This window comes from Furipterus horrens, unplaced genomic scaffold (assembly GCF_987537825.1).
Source record: "Furipterus horrens unplaced genomic scaffold, mFurHor1.1.pri manual_scaffold_1, whole genome shotgun sequence".
Lineage (NCBI taxonomy): Eukaryota > Metazoa > Chordata > Mammalia > Chiroptera > Furipteridae > Furipterus > Furipterus horrens.
In genome coordinates, this window is record NW_028327171.1 from 213,789,563 (window position 1) to 213,805,337 (window position 15,775).

Here is a 15,775-nt window from a genome sequence, read left to right on the forward strand (position 1 = left end):
AACTGTCGGGAGGCAATCCTGGATGTTTTTGGAAAGTCTTTTCAAAACATTCAAAGAAGTCACATATGGTTTCATCCAGTTTTCGTCGGTATGGCCAGATTTTCTCCCACTCTGTTTTCTGGGGGGAAATCTCAGGGATGGTTTGGTGAGGCCACTGGGCTGAACTCCCTGCACTTTTGTTGACTTGTTTCTCCTTGTTAAACAAACAAACAAACAATAAACAAAAAACCCTCTAGCCCTGGCTGGCTGGATCAGTGGGTTGAGTGCTGGCCTGTGAACTTAAAGGTCTCAGGTTCGATTCCCAGTCAGGGCACATGCCTGGGTTGCGTGCCAGGTCCCCAGTTGGGGTCTCACGAGAGGCAACCACACATGGATGTTTCTCTCCCTCTCTTTCTCCCTCCTTTCCCCTCACTCTAAAAATAAAATAAATAAGGTCTTTTAAAAAAAACGTAAATCCTCTATAGGAGTTTTCCAGCAGACCTTACTTAACCGTTCTGCTGCTTTGCTCTCAGAAACTGACAGGTGTATTTAGTTGGACGAGGTCAGAATAGCCAGGATCACGTAGTCTAACAATTAAATCAGATTCCTTTGCGAACCCAAGAGAGTCTTAGGATTGGGAAAATCTGTAGTTAGGTTCCTTAATTCCGCCCTAGTCCATGGGAGTAATTTATTGCTGGTTCCACTCATCCTGAGACTCGCTTTTCTCTAAAGGAAGCTACAGGAATTTCTGGTTTCTCTAGCCTGTCCTGGTCTGGCTTTCTATCATGTTTCCCTAAGCCAGTAGAGGGTGATGGTGGAGAGGAGAAGAGAGGAAAGGAGAGGGAGAAAGGGGTGGGGGGCCAGTCCAGAAAAGGGCGCTCCGAACGGAGTGGGGCGGAGGGAGAGGCACCGGTCAGCTTCAGAAGCCTTTAGTTCAGAGACAGTCTCCAAAGATGTTGGTTTTTATAAATTATGGAACACCACGAATTTGCATATCATCCTTGCACGGGGGCCATGCTGAGCTTCTGTGTATCTTTCCAGTTTTAGTATATGTGCTGCCCAAGGAGCACACAAAGTTTCTTATTAATTTCCTTCAACAGAAGAAATTGTGTCCGAGAGTTCAGAGTTCAGAGACAATCTCTAAGGCTTTCTTAACTTCCCAAAATGAAGAACATTTATCTGTGCTCCTTCTAGAGCTTTCTAGTTACTAATGAAGGTAAGCATCCCCTTCATTCAGCTCAATCCTAGAGCCAGATTTTTCCAGTTGTGTGCACAAAAGGTAACCGCATCAAAACAGCCCCATTTTGTGCGGCTTCAGCTGACATCACTTTTCATTAACTCGCCCCATTTCTGTAAATACTCACAAGTTGAGGCCCCGCACAAATCACACATTAAGCCCGTGCAAGTACTGAGGGGGGCTGACGGTCCTGGGGCCTGTCAACCTGAGTTGGTCAGCCTGGGAGGCACGATTTTCCATGGTAATTTTTTCTTAAGACTTTATTTATTTATTTTTAGAGAGAGGGCAAGGGAGGGAGAAGGAGAGGGAGAGAAACGCTGACGCTGATGTGTGAGGGATAATCCGTTGCCTTTCGCACGCCCCCAGCTGGGGACCTGGCCCGTGACCCAGGCCTGTGCCCTGATGGGAAATCGAACCCAAGACCTTTAGGTTTACAGTCCAGCACTCAATCCACTGAGCCACACCAGCCAGGGTGCCCATGGTAATTTTAACTTTTCTTTTGAACCAATTTCAAAACCTGAAATTCAAAGCAGCTGCCTAAGAACAACTCAGAGTCAGGATCTGCTCCCTAAAGCAGGTGGGTTATGGATTTCAAGGTTAGATGCACCCAAGTGCACCTCATGAGACTCAAAGAGCCCGTGGGGACACCGTGGGCGCCGCTGCCACCTGGCCCACGTCCGCGTGGTGGCCCTGCGCGGGCTTATCCGGAGTCCTGCAGGCTGCGTCAACCCAGTGCCAATGTAAGAGTGCCCGAACCTGTAGAGAACTTTTCTAAAAAGGCATTTGAGCTAAACAAAGGGACTCCTGGAGGCAAGATCTCAACCGACTGAAAAATAATACTCCATAGGACGGCAGCGCGCAGCTTCCTTTATGCATTTGGAATTAAGGAGGAAACATAGGAAGGCCATGGAGGCAGGAGAAAGCGAGGGGGGGATTGGGGTACGGGGGCGTTAAGGTCATGTGCTCCCTTGAGGCTGGTTTTTCTTCTGAGAAATCTGAGAAGAGGCGTTTCAGAGAGGTGTTAACATAGATGCACGGAGACAAGGGGTAGGACGTACTTGAGACAAATATAACCTTTGACTAAAGTTATATGTTCACCACAAGTTGCCAGGTCAGGAAATGAGTGATAAGATCACCCCGTGAGGTTCCTGTCCCCTCTTGTGTCCGCACACCCCCTCCCTCAGAACCCAGAACCGAGCCTGGCCCCATGGGCTCAAAGAAAACAGAACGAAAATGAGGTAAATGAAAAAGGGATGGGTCCCCAGGACTGTGGGACAGGGGGTTGGGGTGGCCCCATCAGGACCCTGCAAATGCTCCTCACCCAGGGGGCATCTGCCCATTGTCCCCACTCTACTCTGGGGACACCTGGGGCTTGTGTGCAGGATGGCCCTGCTTGCTCAGGAAAGGTACCTGGAGACTTGGTCACACCTTGCCACCACCCCTCTGCCAGCGGGGCAGGGGCAGGGTCAGAGTGGCTGCCTGGGGCACTGGGAGGGCCATGGAGCCTTTTACAGCCAGGGACAAAGTCCTCCCCAGGTCTAAGCCCAACAGCTTGAACTGCGGCTGGTCCTCTGGTGTCTCAGCCTTGCTCAGGTTCCAGCCTCACCAGGGTCCCAGCCCCTCTGGAGTCCCAGCTCCACCACCTTCCCGGCACCCCACAGACATGCAGGGAGGCTGGGTGCTGCTGCTGCTGGGCCTGAGGCTACGGCTCTCCCTCGGTGACATCCCAGGTAACCTGGGGCCTCCCGGCCAGTCCCCAGAGGCAGGGCGCTCCCCTAGGCTGACCTGGCCTCCCTGTCCCCTTGGCTAGCGGAGGAGGAGAACCCGGACTTCTGGAACCGCCAGGCCGCCCAGACCCTGGACGCCGCCAGGAAGCTGCAGCCCATCCAGACAGCGGCCAAGAACCTCATTCTGTTCTTGGGGGATGGTGAGTGCACATGGCCTGCCTGGCCCCCAAGGCAGCCTAGGGACACACCATCGCTGGGGACTCAGGCCTGACAGGCTCTGCTCCTTCAGGGATGGGGGTTCCCACGGTGGCAGCAGCTCGGATCCTAAAGGGACAGATGAGTAACAAGCCGGGACCTGAGACCCCCCTGGCCATGGACCATTTCCCATACGTGGCTCTTGCCAAGGTAAGGGCTGGGTAGCCTCAGGGTGCCCCAGAGCTCAGGGGTGGGGTTGGGCCTTGGGAGCCTGGCAGGAGGGAAGCCCCAGGAGGGGGAGGCCTGAGGTGTGGGGGCCCAGGGCCCAGTCATGATCTGGGTGTCTGTCCCAGAGTGGAGCTGAGGGTATCTCTGTCCCCAGACATACAACGTGGACAGACAGGTGCCAGACAGCGCGGGCACAGCCACGGCCTACCTGTGTGGGGTCAAGGGCAACTACCAGACCATCGGGGTGAGCGCGGCAGCCCGGCACAACCAGTGTAACACCACCCGCGGCAATGAGGTCATCTCCGTGATGAGGCGCGCCAAGGCGGCAGGTGGGCCTGGGGCCGCGGGCCGGCAGGGGACGGGCGGAGACCCCAGCGGCTCACCCTGACCTCCGCCACCCACCGCAGGGAAGTCGGTGGGCGTGGTGACCACCACGAGGGTGCAGCACGCTTCCCCGGCCGGCACCTATGCGCACACGGTGAACCGCGAATGGTACTCGGACGCCAACATGCCCGCCCAGGCGCTGGCGGAGGGCTGCCTGGACATCGCCGCTCAGCTCATCTCCAACGTGGACATTGACGTGGGTCACGACGGGCAGCGGGGACCTGGGCAGAGGGCATGGGGCCTGGGGCCTGGCACGGTCTCAGGGGCCTTGGGATGGTGTAGCAGGCACAGCCCTGCCAGGTTATTGCCACAGACCAGGTGGGAGCACCTAGGGGTTGTCTGATCGGGGCGCAAAGAGCCAGCTAACCCGCCCTAAACCTCTGGCCCCAGGTGATCCTGGGTGGGGGCCGCAAGTACATGTTTCCAGCGGGGACCCCTGACCCCGAGTACCCTGATGACGCCACACTAAACGGAATCAGGATAGACAAGCAGAACCTGGTTCAGAAGTGGCAGGACAAGCACAAGGTGAGGGGGACTCATGGGAGATGGGGGACAGGGACAAGGGCAGGGCCACTGGTCCACAGCCCACAGCACTGAGGCCTGGCCCCGTCCCTCCCAGAGTGGTCGGTATGTGTGGAACCGCACGGCGCTCATTCAGGCGTCCCAGGACCGGTCTGTGACGCACCTCTTGGGTAATGACCCCACCCTCCCCTTCCTGCCCCGTCCTCCCTCCTGGGTCCTGGGATGGCTGAACATGTGTGCACAGGTGTGCGCATGGGCCCCACTCCACAACGGGTGGTCACTCCAGCCCCCCTTTCCCACAGGCCTCTTTGAGCCGGGGGACATGAAATATGAGATCAAACGAAACCACAGTCAGGACCCGTCCCTGATGGAGATGACAGAGGCAGCCCTGCGCCTGCTGGGCAGGAACCCCCGAGGCTTCTACCTCTTCGTGGAGGGTGAGTGCATGGCAGGCAGCCTCTGGCTGAGCAGGGCGGGGACGCGACTGGATTCAGGGCAGGGTCCCCATCCCCCACCTCCCCGTGGTCTCTCTGCAGGGGGTCGCATTGACCAAGGTCATCATGAGGGCAGAGCTCACCTGGCACTGACCGAAGCTGTCGCTTTTGATGACGCCATTGACAGGGCCGGCCAGCTCACCAGCGAGAAGGACACACTGACCCTTGTCACCGCAGACCATTCTCACGTCTTCTCTTTTGGTGGCTACACTCTGCGCGGCAGCTCCATTTTCGGTAGGCCGGGGGGGGGACAGAGCGTGGCAGGGGCCGTTTCCTAAATTCCGCAGCAGCCTGCTCTTTTGTCGACGGGTCAGGGTAGCCGTGACCTTGCAGGGTTCTTGGGCGGATGAAGCCCCCGAATGGGCACGCGATGCCGGGTTTAGCGCACAGGGGGCGCACAGCGCGGCGGTGGGGCCGTCACCGTCCCCCCTCCCTGCAGGGCTGGCCCCCAGCAAGGCCTCGGACGGCAAGAGCTACACCTCCATCCTCTACGGCAATGGCCCCGGCGGCATCAGCGGGGGCGCCCGGCCCGACGTCAGCGACAGCCAGAGCAGTGAGTGCGCGGGGCGGGGGGCCGGGCACGGGGGCCACTGGGGGAAGTCGCGGGATGGGGCCGCCCGCCCGCGCGCCAGTCCTGAACCCTCACCGTCTGTCCAGGGGACCCCAACTACAGGCAGCAGGCGGCCGTGCTCCTCGACTCCGAGACCCACGGCGGCGAGGACGTGGCGGTGTTCGCGCGCGGCCCGCAGGCGCACCTGATGCACGGCGTGCGGGAGCAGAACTTCGTGGCGCACGTCATGGCCTTCGCCGCCTGCCTGGAGCCCTACACCAACTGCGGCCTGAGCGGCGCGGCGCAGCCCGGGCCCTCCGCGGGCCCGTCGCTGGTTCTGCTGGCCGGGGCGCTGCTGCCCCTGGTGCTGGGGACCGCGGCCCACTGACCGCCCCGCCTCCACCCGGGTCCGCGACACACGCACCGCAGGCCTCCAGCTCCAGACCTCAGTGACCTTCAGCTGCTGGCAGTAAATGAGCCGCAGCGCTGCCCCCTCCTGTCCGCCACCTCGTGATGGGGCGGACTGTGGGCGCCCCGGAGGCCTCTGTTCTGGGAGGGACGTCCAGTCCAACTAAACTGTTAGACAATGTAATGCCAACGCCAATGTGTTCTAGAAAAAAATATTAATATGTGGGGCCACAGAGTGTGTGTGTGTGTGTGTGTCTGAGGGGCCAGGGAAGGTGACTCAGATCAGGAAGTCAGGGAGGGGCCCCTTGAAGAGCAGACGGATGTGCCAAGAGGGGCAGAAGCTTGAGCAATGCTAACAAAGGCCCTGGGGCAGCCAGTGATTTTTGAAGCCAAGAGCTTGCTCAAAGCTGGAGGTTGCATGGGGAGAAGTGAGGGATAAGGAGGGGGGGAGGCAGCTGGAACTGGATCCTGGATCCACAGGGTGATCTGTGATCAGAAGGCTTTGCACTTGCGCACGGGCATACCCTGACCTGGCTCTGAAACTGTCACCCTGGCCTCCGTGGGGAGAAGCGTCCACTCGGTTCGGTTTTGCTGGCGGGTTGGGGCAGAGGTAGGAGCTGGAAACCCCGAGGCGAGGTGCAGATGCCAACCTGCCTGGCCTCCACCCCGAACAAGGCCAGCCCTCCGGACCTCCCGCCCCAGTGCAGCAGCCCCTGCTGAGCCTCTAACCTGCCCAAAGGCGACACCTAAAAGAATCCCAGGAAGGGGCCATCAACCATATATTTCATGCATTTTAACAGAATTACAAATTGAGCCCTGGCTGCTGTGGCTCAGTGGATTGAGCATCAGCCTGCGAGCCAAGTGTCGCTGGTTCTATTCCCAGTCAGGGCACATGACTGGGTTGCACGTCAGGTCCCCAGTTGGGGGTGCGAGTGAGAGGCAACCATACAGTTAAAAAATAAATAAAAGAATTACAAATTGAAGTGTCCATCTACAAAGGTGCAGGAAACAACTTGGCTCTCGTGAGACACATTAATATGACTGAGCCTGCTTCCTTACTTACTGAGATTTTGATTTAACCCTGACGTCAACCTGAAGGCCTGGCCCTCAGGACATTTACTCCGATTCTGGGTTTTAGTGGCTGTCACAGAAATGTGGGAGCACAGCGAGAGGGGGCATCGTTGGCTGGGCTTGCTGAGTCGTCACACCCACTTGAAACTCCACACCCATCGTGCAAAGGCTTGTGTTAGGATCCAGCTATTATTTCTGTCCTCCCTGTCAGTGAGTTGTTGTCACCGACCGGCGGGAAGGTGCCGTCTGTTCGTTCCACGAGTGGGCTCAGAACCACCGGTAACCCTACATTTTCACACTCCGCAGGTTTTAGAAACAGATTATTCTGGAGTTGGTGGTGATGGCCACACAGCTTCAAGCATTCTAAACAACATCGGGCTGTATAGCTTCAAAGGGTGAATTTTATGGTATGTAAATTAAATCTAAATTTTATAATATAGTTGCTGCTTCCGAGTTTTTTAAATGTGTAGGTATGACAGGGTTTGTTGTCAAACTCATATTGGCCGCCCAGTCAGGTGTCCATGGAAACATTCCTAACATCTGTTTGATCGTCTTTACCTAGAAGGGGCAGACTGGCAGAAAGTGTGTTAAGTTTTTCATCGGGTGCCTAAGACTGATAGCTCTTGTCACTTTAAGACATGTGAGCACATTGATCTCGAAGAAAGAGGGGACGTTAGGAAGAGAGGGAGGAAAACTCATGACAGCTCTGGTTCTTGGCCGTCTGGGAAATTTTCACGGTCGCAACCAACCGTTACTGTGAGCGGGACCCTCACTGGCTGGTTACTGCTCACCCGAGGCTGCTCAGTGGAAGGATCCTGGGACAGCTCACAGGAGCCAGCAAAGATGGGACATGTTGCCCACCCACCCCGTGACAGGAAGGGAACTTCTCACTGGAACTGGCTGTCCCATTGTGACATATCTGGTCTCTGCCCCCTTCCACAGCTGGGGCCAAATGCAAGGGGCACGCTCTTCCTTTGCTGTTCTTGTTTTTTTTTTTTTTTTTTTTAAGATTTTATTTATTTTTAGAGGGTGGGGAAAGGAGGGCGAGAGGGAGAGAAACTTCAATGTGCAAGAGAAATATCAGAAACATCAATCAGCTGCCTCTCACATGCCCCCAACTGGGAACCTGGCCTGCAACCCAGGCAGGTTCCCTGAATGAGAATCGAACCAACAACCTTTGGGTTCGCAGGCCAGCGCTCAATCCACTGAGCCACCCCAGCCAGGGTGCTGTTGCTGTTCTAATGCCCAGCCCCTGACACCCAGGGTTACCGAAACATCTACTTCAAATGGCAGCCCCGCCGGTGAGATTCCAAGAGCTTTCTCTGGACAGTATTTTTGCTTCCTCAGAGGCGGCTTCTTGCTCAGCCCCCCAGTCCCATGCACGCCCCTTCTTCACTAGGCATTGCACTAAATGGGGTGTAAAAGTTTGCCAATAATCCCCACAAAAGCCTGGACCTCTTTTACATTTTTTGATACGGGACAAGAGTGCACTCTGCCTATGACCATCTCAGAGACACGTGGTTCTTACCCGACCACGTGACTCCCAACACCTTCGCTCTGGGGCCTGGACCGTGAACTGTCTGTGAATTCGCTGCCCATCCTGTCTGTTGTAGGTGGTCAGCAAAGCTCATAAGGTTTCTGTGGCAGAGACGAATCTCCACCTGTGAGCCTTATGTGATCAGTATAATGTCACAGGGGCCGGGAAGGGAAACAGTGAGAAGTCCCGGCCACCGGGCCACAGCACGCGGTGGGGCTATGGGGTAGCCTACGGGGAGTATTTGGAAGGCCCACTGTTGCCCATCCTAGGTAAAGGCAAACGAGCCTGGGGCTCAGTCAGCCAGGGGTACGCTAGGAAGGCCTCGGCCAGGCGGAGCCCGGCCCACCCACTCCGTGGCCACGTGGCCTGCTCAGTCTGCGTGTTGGGTACAGCTGTGTCAATAGAAGGCGCCACTTTAATCAGTTCTCTCTAGACCCTGCCGTTCTCCGAGGCTTCTGGTTTTTTCCCCAGCCACACTGGACTGTTAAAGACACTGTGTTCAGGGCAGACAAGGGCCATACAGCGGAGTTCCCGGAGCGCTCCCCGTTCCCTTGTTTCCGTGTGGCAGCCGCGGAGGCCAACTGACTGGCGCTCCGCCGGCACCGCCTCTCGGTACTGATCTGCTCACTCACACTCAGAGGCAGAATTTTCCAACAGAGGTTCGCAGAGCCTGGCCTCGCAAAAGGTCAGTACCCAGCATGTCCTCCAGGACTGGGGAGATTCAGACACCATAGTCCCAAAGGGGAGAGCACCCGATTTGCAGAACCAGCAGGAGGTCTTTCTAATCATCACAGTCTGGCTTCCGTAGCTGTTTATAGCCCTGAGGAGATCAGAACACTTTTGTTAGGGTTACCATGTGTTAGGGTTCATCCAGCATCAGTATCAGCCAAAGCAGTTACTGTGTGTGTGTTTCTGGGCAACCAATGAACGGTGAGTTCCACAAGAGGCCTCCAATCACCACCCATGGCCCTCACCTGCGGGTGATCCTGACTTTCCCCCTGGCAGGGGAGGGGGTGCAGGGAGGGCTCCTCCTCTGAGGGTGATGCCCTCCTGCTGTAATGCTTTTCTTTGAGTCAAAGGTCAGATGGCACAGGTGCATCCTCTGCCTCATAGTCGTTATTTGCCTTTGCGAGAAACGAGGGTGGGTAAACAATGACTAAACTTCACAGAAGGGCGATGGGAAGCCCGAAGCCCAGGACAGCCCTCGCTTCTTTCCCGCTCCCTGGCAAGCCCCGTTTTTAGGTTTTGGCGTCCCTTCCTCCACCACGGTGCATCTGAGCCAGACGTCACTCAGCTGCCACTTAGCAGGCCTGTCAGGACCGCTCGCAGTTCCACGTGTGTCTCCTGGACGGGTGGAAGCCTTCCTCTGCCACGAGGCGGATGCCCTCACAGTGACAGAGAAACCGGTGGAAGGCTTGTGTCCCTCCTGGCGTGTGCCTTCCACAGCCCCTAGTGATCGGGGCGCCTCACTGTGCGGAGCGAATCACAGGAGCCGTGACGAACCTCAGCCCTGCAAACTTCTGGGGATTGTCACTGACCCCATCATCCTCAGTCATCAGGCGACGTCTCGAGAACTAATAAAAAAACTGGGTTCAAGGGGAAATCTTAATTACATGAGACTGAATGACCTGACGAGGATGATTACAATTTTATGAATTTTTGTTTGAAACATGGCTGGTTCTTCCTTTCTTTTCTCTTTTTTTTTCTTTCTTTTTTTCCCCAGCTACAAGGAAACCTTTTCTCTTAAACTATGACCTACAGAAATTTGGTAAATTACACCTTTGTGAGCAGAATTGAAACACTTCTCTTTTTCTTTCTGGTTAATCCCTCCAGACTTCGGAATCTCTGCATGTTTATTTTCATGGAAATATTGTTATCTGCATGGGTTCAATAAGAAGTCTCCTTGTAATGGGAAGCAATTGGAAACTAGTTATATTACCAAGGCTGTGACTGGAATGTCATATTTGAGAGAGACGCGCACAGACTTGGATATGACCAGGCAGCTTTAAGGAATTAGGACTGACTTGGGGAAGCCAATAAAATCCTTGGAAATGGTGGCCTGGTACCCTGCTCACAGGGTCCTTAACAGCCTCACCAGGTGAATAAAGAAGGTCACTTCTTGGCAGGTGCAGGAATTTCTAAATATTTGGGGGACATGGAGAAAAGAGGAACTGGCCCAAGTCTGTAGGAATCGCAGCTGAAGGCCAAGGCAACTGCTCGCCATCAGAGGCCTTTTAAAGTCTGGAGATTCCGCGTGAAGAAGTCCATCCAGTGAAGCAGATTCTGAAGAGCCTCTACGGTCAGTTGCTATTCTTATTGTGCTTATACAAATAATAGACCACGTTTATTAAAACTACTATTTTTAACAAGTTAGTCTTAATGTGACTATCTTTGGTAAAAATGGGGATGATTTTAGAGAGAAAAAATATGTCTCAATAATGCACTTTTGTGGCTATTAGATTTTAATGCCATTCATGTCTTTTTTTTTAATCCTCACCCAAGGACACTTTTTCATTGCTTTTATTTATTTTTTCTAAGATTTTATTTATTTATTTTAAACAGAGGGTAAGGGAGGGTGAAAGGGATGGAGAAAAACATTGACCGGTTGCCTCTCGCTCACCGCCCAACTAGGGACCTGGCCCGCAACCCAGGCATGTGCTTTGACTGGGAATCAAACCGGTTACCTTTCGGTTTGTAGGCCTGTGCTCAGTCCACTGAGCCACACCAGCTAGGGTTTCATTGATGTTAGAAAGAGAGGAAGGAAGAGAGAGAAACCTTGATGTGAAAGAGAAAAAAGTGGATCAGTTGCCTCCTGTACTTGCCTGGACTGAGGATCCTATAACCCAGACCAGGGATCAAACCCAGGCTGTGCCGTGACCAGGAATTGAACCAACAACCTTTCGGTTATGGGGCAATGCCCAACCAACTGAGCCACACCAGCCAGGGCCCATTCATTGTCTTGAGGTTTTGTTTCTATCTGTAAATTAGACTGGATCCTACTTTCCTCCAAAGTCTAGCCACAACTCCCCAAACTAACATTTCCAGTTTTTCTCCCATCTTTCTTTGACTTGGAATCATTGAGAACCAGAACTGCCCTCTCCAAAGCCGTGCGGGCGCAAGTGGGATGGCCTGCGATGAGCTTCAGAGAAGTCACAGCGCCTCATCTCCGGACAATCTTCGTGCCTGTGGCGGAAAGATCACCAGAGACATTCCAACTGCAAACCAGGAGGCTCTGCCAGACTGTCCCACCTGCCTTCACCCTTCTTGGAGAAGATTCCAGCCAGACACCTAGAACTCTCCCTGCCGACAGCCTTCAGAACTCAGAGCCGGGAGTACAGTCTGCTCCAATCATCACCAGTGTTTTCCTGCTGTTTCCAGAGAGATGCCTCTTAGTAAGTACCCGGTTGCTTGTGCCATAGGCCTCACGTTAGGAGCCCACCGGCACCACCACCTCCCACAATGAGACAGAACTGTTTAACTGAACTGGCCTGTTCTCAAGACAGAACTGTTTAACTAAGATATGGAGCAGCCTAGCCTCCCAGCCTCTAGAAGGTGCAGCTCCTCCAGAAGTTTCAAAGGCAGGATGAAAGGGGTTCAGGACAGGCCTCCCCACACTGTGCCTCTTTGGCACGTGGATTATTTTGAGCTGAATGCAACTGAGACCTTGCAGGTTCATGAGAAACTCGTATCGCTCCCTGAAAGAACTTTAATTAGGGGCCTTGCCCGTAATAAGAGTTATCAGAAATAATGTTTTATGACCTTTCTACAGGGCAGGGCACGTTTCTAATTACTGGATATCTGCTCTCCTTATCGTGACCATCTTCCTCTCTGAAGCCCCGGGTGGCTGACCTCACCCCTTGCTCAGAACGCCATTTAGGACTCATTTTCCCTTTCTGTCTGAACCTCTCCCGTACGGGGGTCTCTGACTCCTGTATGTGGGCTTCCCATACAAATGTAACTAAATTTGGTCCTTTTTCTCTTGTTAATCTGTCTCCTGTCTATTTGATTATTAGCCAGAAGAACCTAGAAGGGAAAGTTTCCTCCTCCCGCACATTACAATCTTGCATTTATCAAGTTAACACCACAGAGGCTCCTACAGCATTTTACCTGCCCTTGAGGCTTCTCGCCCTTCCCCGCAATGGTTTGACCATGGATGGGCCACCCGGTGAGTTTTGCAGGTGCTGCTAGCTCTGTACCTTTTCCTCATCCAGAATCCCTTAAAATAAAAGTCCTTGTTGAGTAACTGTTCCATCAAAGGTTACGCTTACACTGTTTTCCCCATATGACATTGTTTTTATTAAACAAGAAGTTTACTGTTGGGAATATGTCTTCTCTGCGGTATCTTTCCATTAGTGGCCCACGAAAAAAAAGAGAAGTGGTTTGTGTATTTCATTATTGGAGCAGAATTCAGCAAATACCTTAAGCTGAGATGTGTTAGGAACAGCAGTACTTTCAGCCAACTGTATAACAAACCTCCCACACTGGGTAATTTGCTTTAACATTTCCTTCTAATCTACGGCAGTGTTTTCTCTACATCTTCCAACAGTATTTGCTGACAAAGAAATGCCTTCCGGTTTGTCGACAGATCATTTTCTGTTCATTGTTTCTGCCACTTTTACTGCAGCAGAAAGAATAAGTGGTTGTTTTTTGTCTCCTGCTATTATGCCAGAAATTTAAAAGAGCTTTCCAAATATTTGTCGTTGCTTAGGTAAATATCTAGGAGGACTGGCTGAGCAGCAGCGCTGGGGCAGGCGGCAGGGAGTTGTCTCACAGGGGTCATCTCCATGTTCTGAGAGCTTCCTTTTTTAAAAAAATTAATTAATTTTTAGAGAGAGAGAGAGAAACATCGATTTGCTGTTCTACTCTGATTGGTTGATTCTTGTATGGCCCACAACCCGGGCTCCTGAAAGCTTACTTTTTATTTTTTATTTTTAAAGATTTTATTTATTTTAAAGAGGGGGAGAAGGGAGGGAGAAAGAGAGGGAGGGAAACATCAGTGTGTGAAAGAGACATCGGATCGATTGCCTCTTGCACGCCCCCACCTGGGGACCTGGCTTGCAACCCAGGCCTGTGCCCTGACTGGGAATCGAACTGGTGACCCTTTGGTTCACAGGCTGGCACTCAATCCACTGAGCCACACCAGCCAGGACAGCTTACTTTTTAAATGCCTTGCTAACCATGAGGATTCCATGTTGTCATCAGCTAATATGCTAAGGCACCAGGCATCCAGAACAAGCTTCAGTGTGATGATGGGGCTGGGGTACTTCAAACAGTTTAGTTTTATTTATTATTTTTTTAAAGGAGTTATTTTGTTTTGTTTTTTTCTTTTCTTTTTTTTAAAGATTTTATCTATTCCTTAGAGAGAGGGGAAGGGAGGGAGAAAGAAAGGGGAAAAAAACAACATTGTAAGAGGGAAACATTGACCGGCTGCCTCTTGCACGGCCCTGACTGGGGGCCTGGCTCGCAACCCAGGTATGTGCCCTGACCAGGAATCGAACCGGTGATCTGTTGGTTTGGGAGAGGATGCTCAACCTACTGAGCCACGCCAGCCAGAGCTTTACCATCATTTTTTCATATGTATTTGAGGCTGACTTCTCAACAGGTGTTTTCCGGGAGCAGGGTGGGGGGGTGACAGGTTCGGGTCAGGAGGGAGGAAGTGTCTCAGCTGCTGCTTCTGTGGTATTCACCAGAGTATGGATTATTGGTATTTTTTACGGGAATATTCTGTAAGCCACTTGATTGTTTTGGAGGATTAATTTGTTTAAAAATAGATCATATAATCCGTAAATCCATGTAGCCAGACACACTCAAGTCTAATACATCACAATCCACCAAAAGTGAGCAAATGGGGAAGGGAGAGGGTGCCCGCCCCTTGCCAGCGGCACCCACCCACTCTTCTCCCGGGACACCTGACAGCCACGTTGGGTGGGTGCCAGGAAGACGAGGTGAAGGTGCCAGCATGGAACTAGATTTTAAATACATATGAACAATGCTGCTTCTCCCCATCTTAGCGTGGCCCCGGCCCAGGGTTGTGGTGAGGCTGCAAAGGAGGTGATGCGTGGGAGACCGCAGGACACACCAGGAAGACCTGCTGTGTTTTTCACCGAGACGCCTGAGATCTGAGTGGGGACCAGAGGTGCTTGGGCTCTGACCGGACTTTCAAGCCTAGCAACTGCCTGCAGAGCTCATACCTGACTCCAGAGGGCGCCATAGGCCCAGTCACTGCTAGACCAAGCGCCCCTGCCTCGTGCCCAGCCCAGCGTGGCTCTGGTGGCCCGCCAGGAAGCGTCCTGATAGGTAAAAAGAGGCCCCCTGCCTCACAGACTCTAGGGACAAGGGGATGCTAGATGTGCCATGTCTTGACCTGGGGGCTGACATTACCATCTGACTCTATCATCCCCCGCCTCCTCGCCCCGGTTCCGGAAACAGGTCTCCCCCCCTGGTCAGCATCTGCATGACAGGTCGCTGATGCCTCCCGGAGTCCCTGCCTCCCTGCTTGGAGCTGCTCAGCATTTTCTATTGCCCCCTCTGATCCTGGGCACCGTCAGGGCCTGCTTACTCCTGCGGAGCAGAGCTTCAGCGTTTGCTAGCAGGGCACAAACCAGGCGGCAGCCCCTGCAAAAGCAGCAGAGTTCCCCTTGTGTGACCTTGCCGCTGGGGATGCCCAGTCTGTGCGACACACTTGGCACGAGGCCCAGGAACCAATCCCTTGTCTCCTGAGCTGCCTGCCTCTCAGGGAGGAAACAGCTGCCCCCTGTCCCAAATGTGAGGCCACCGTCTGCCCTCAGTGGGAGGCACCTGGGTGCTGGCACTCTGTTCTGTCCCTTTCTTTGCTCACCAGATTTCAAGTTCCTGGTTACCAGCTAGCACAGCACCCCCACCCTCCACCCAGCCCGGGCCCCCCAGTGAGAGAGAACATAACCTCATTCAGATCCCCACAGCCCCAGATCCCTGCCAGCGCCCCTGAAATGGTTTGGCCCCACAGGAAGGTGGGAGAGTTGTATTATTATTGATGCAAAGTATAGGCAGGCAGAGACGCAGCGACAGCACCACGTGACAGCAGTCTGGGGCTCTGAGCGGCCTGCGAGCCCAGTGAATTAGCCCAAGCTGCCGCCTGAGGCTCCTGGGTCCTGGGTGGCAGCTGAGTTCCAGAAGCCAGGTACTGCCCCACCCCTCCGACCAGAGGAGCTCATGCTGGACACCAGCCCGGCTCACAGGAGTCACTCAGAGGGACCCTGACCCAAGCAATGACCAGTGTGCTGTGTAGCCCTTTAGGCACCTTCCACCCTGTGCAGGGTAGGGGGTGCGGGTTGGGGGAGGGGAGGAGCAGGGGAAGGAGCAGCCTGAGGAGGCAGGGATCCATGAGACATATGTGCTTCTTTTTTTTTTTTTTTTTAAAGATTTTATTTATTTATTTTTAGAGAGAGGGGAAGGGAGGGAGAG

The 15,775-nt window shown here is 53.6% G+C and overlaps 1 protein-coding gene and 1 non-coding gene across 3 annotated transcripts; one reads left to right on the top strand and one right to left on the bottom strand.

Annotated features, from left to right (window-relative positions):
* Positions 1-945: 945 nt before the first annotated feature.
* On the bottom strand, positions 946-1,049 carry LOC150022795 (U6 spliceosomal RNA). The gene has a single exon (XR_016513476.1). It is a non-coding gene; the product is annotated as a U6 spliceosomal RNA (small nuclear RNA).
* Positions 1,050-2,744: 1,695 nt separating this feature from the next.
* Positions 2,745-5,957, top strand: ALPI (alkaline phosphatase, intestinal). 2 transcript variants are annotated; one of them, XM_090284989.1, is made up of 11 exons: positions 2,745-2,946; positions 3,027-3,143; positions 3,233-3,348; positions 3,521-3,695; positions 3,774-3,946; positions 4,141-4,275; positions 4,370-4,442; positions 4,575-4,709; positions 4,809-5,000; positions 5,206-5,319; positions 5,424-5,957. In XM_090284989.1, the coding sequence occupies exons 1-11, from the start codon at positions 2,880-2,882 to the stop codon at positions 5,702-5,704; spliced, it is 1,578 nt and encodes a 525-aa protein (XP_090141115.1). In that variant the 5' UTR covers positions 2,745-2,879; the 3' UTR covers positions 5,705-5,957. The 2 variants fall into 2 exon arrangements, with proteins under 2 accessions (XP_090141115.1, XP_090141114.1); XM_090284988.1 differs by lacking the exon at positions 2,745-2,946 and having other exon boundaries at positions 3,009-3,143.
* The last annotated feature ends 9,818 nt before the right edge of the window (positions 5,958-15,775 follow it).

Bases quoted from the DNA above. Each gene is read 5' to 3' on its own strand.
- ALPI (XM_090284989.1), top strand. From the start codon at position 2,880: ATGCAGGGAGGCTGGGTGCTGCTGCTGCTGGGCCTGAGGCTACGGCTC. The intron at 3,947-4,140 runs GTGGGTCACGAC...CTCTGGCCCCAG, and splicing joins TCTCCAACGTGGACATTGAC to GTGATCCTGGGTGGGGGCCG. The intron at 4,443-4,574 runs GTAATGACCCCA...CCTTTCCCACAG, and splicing joins GTCTGTGACGCACCTCTTGG to GCCTCTTTGAGCCGGGGGAC.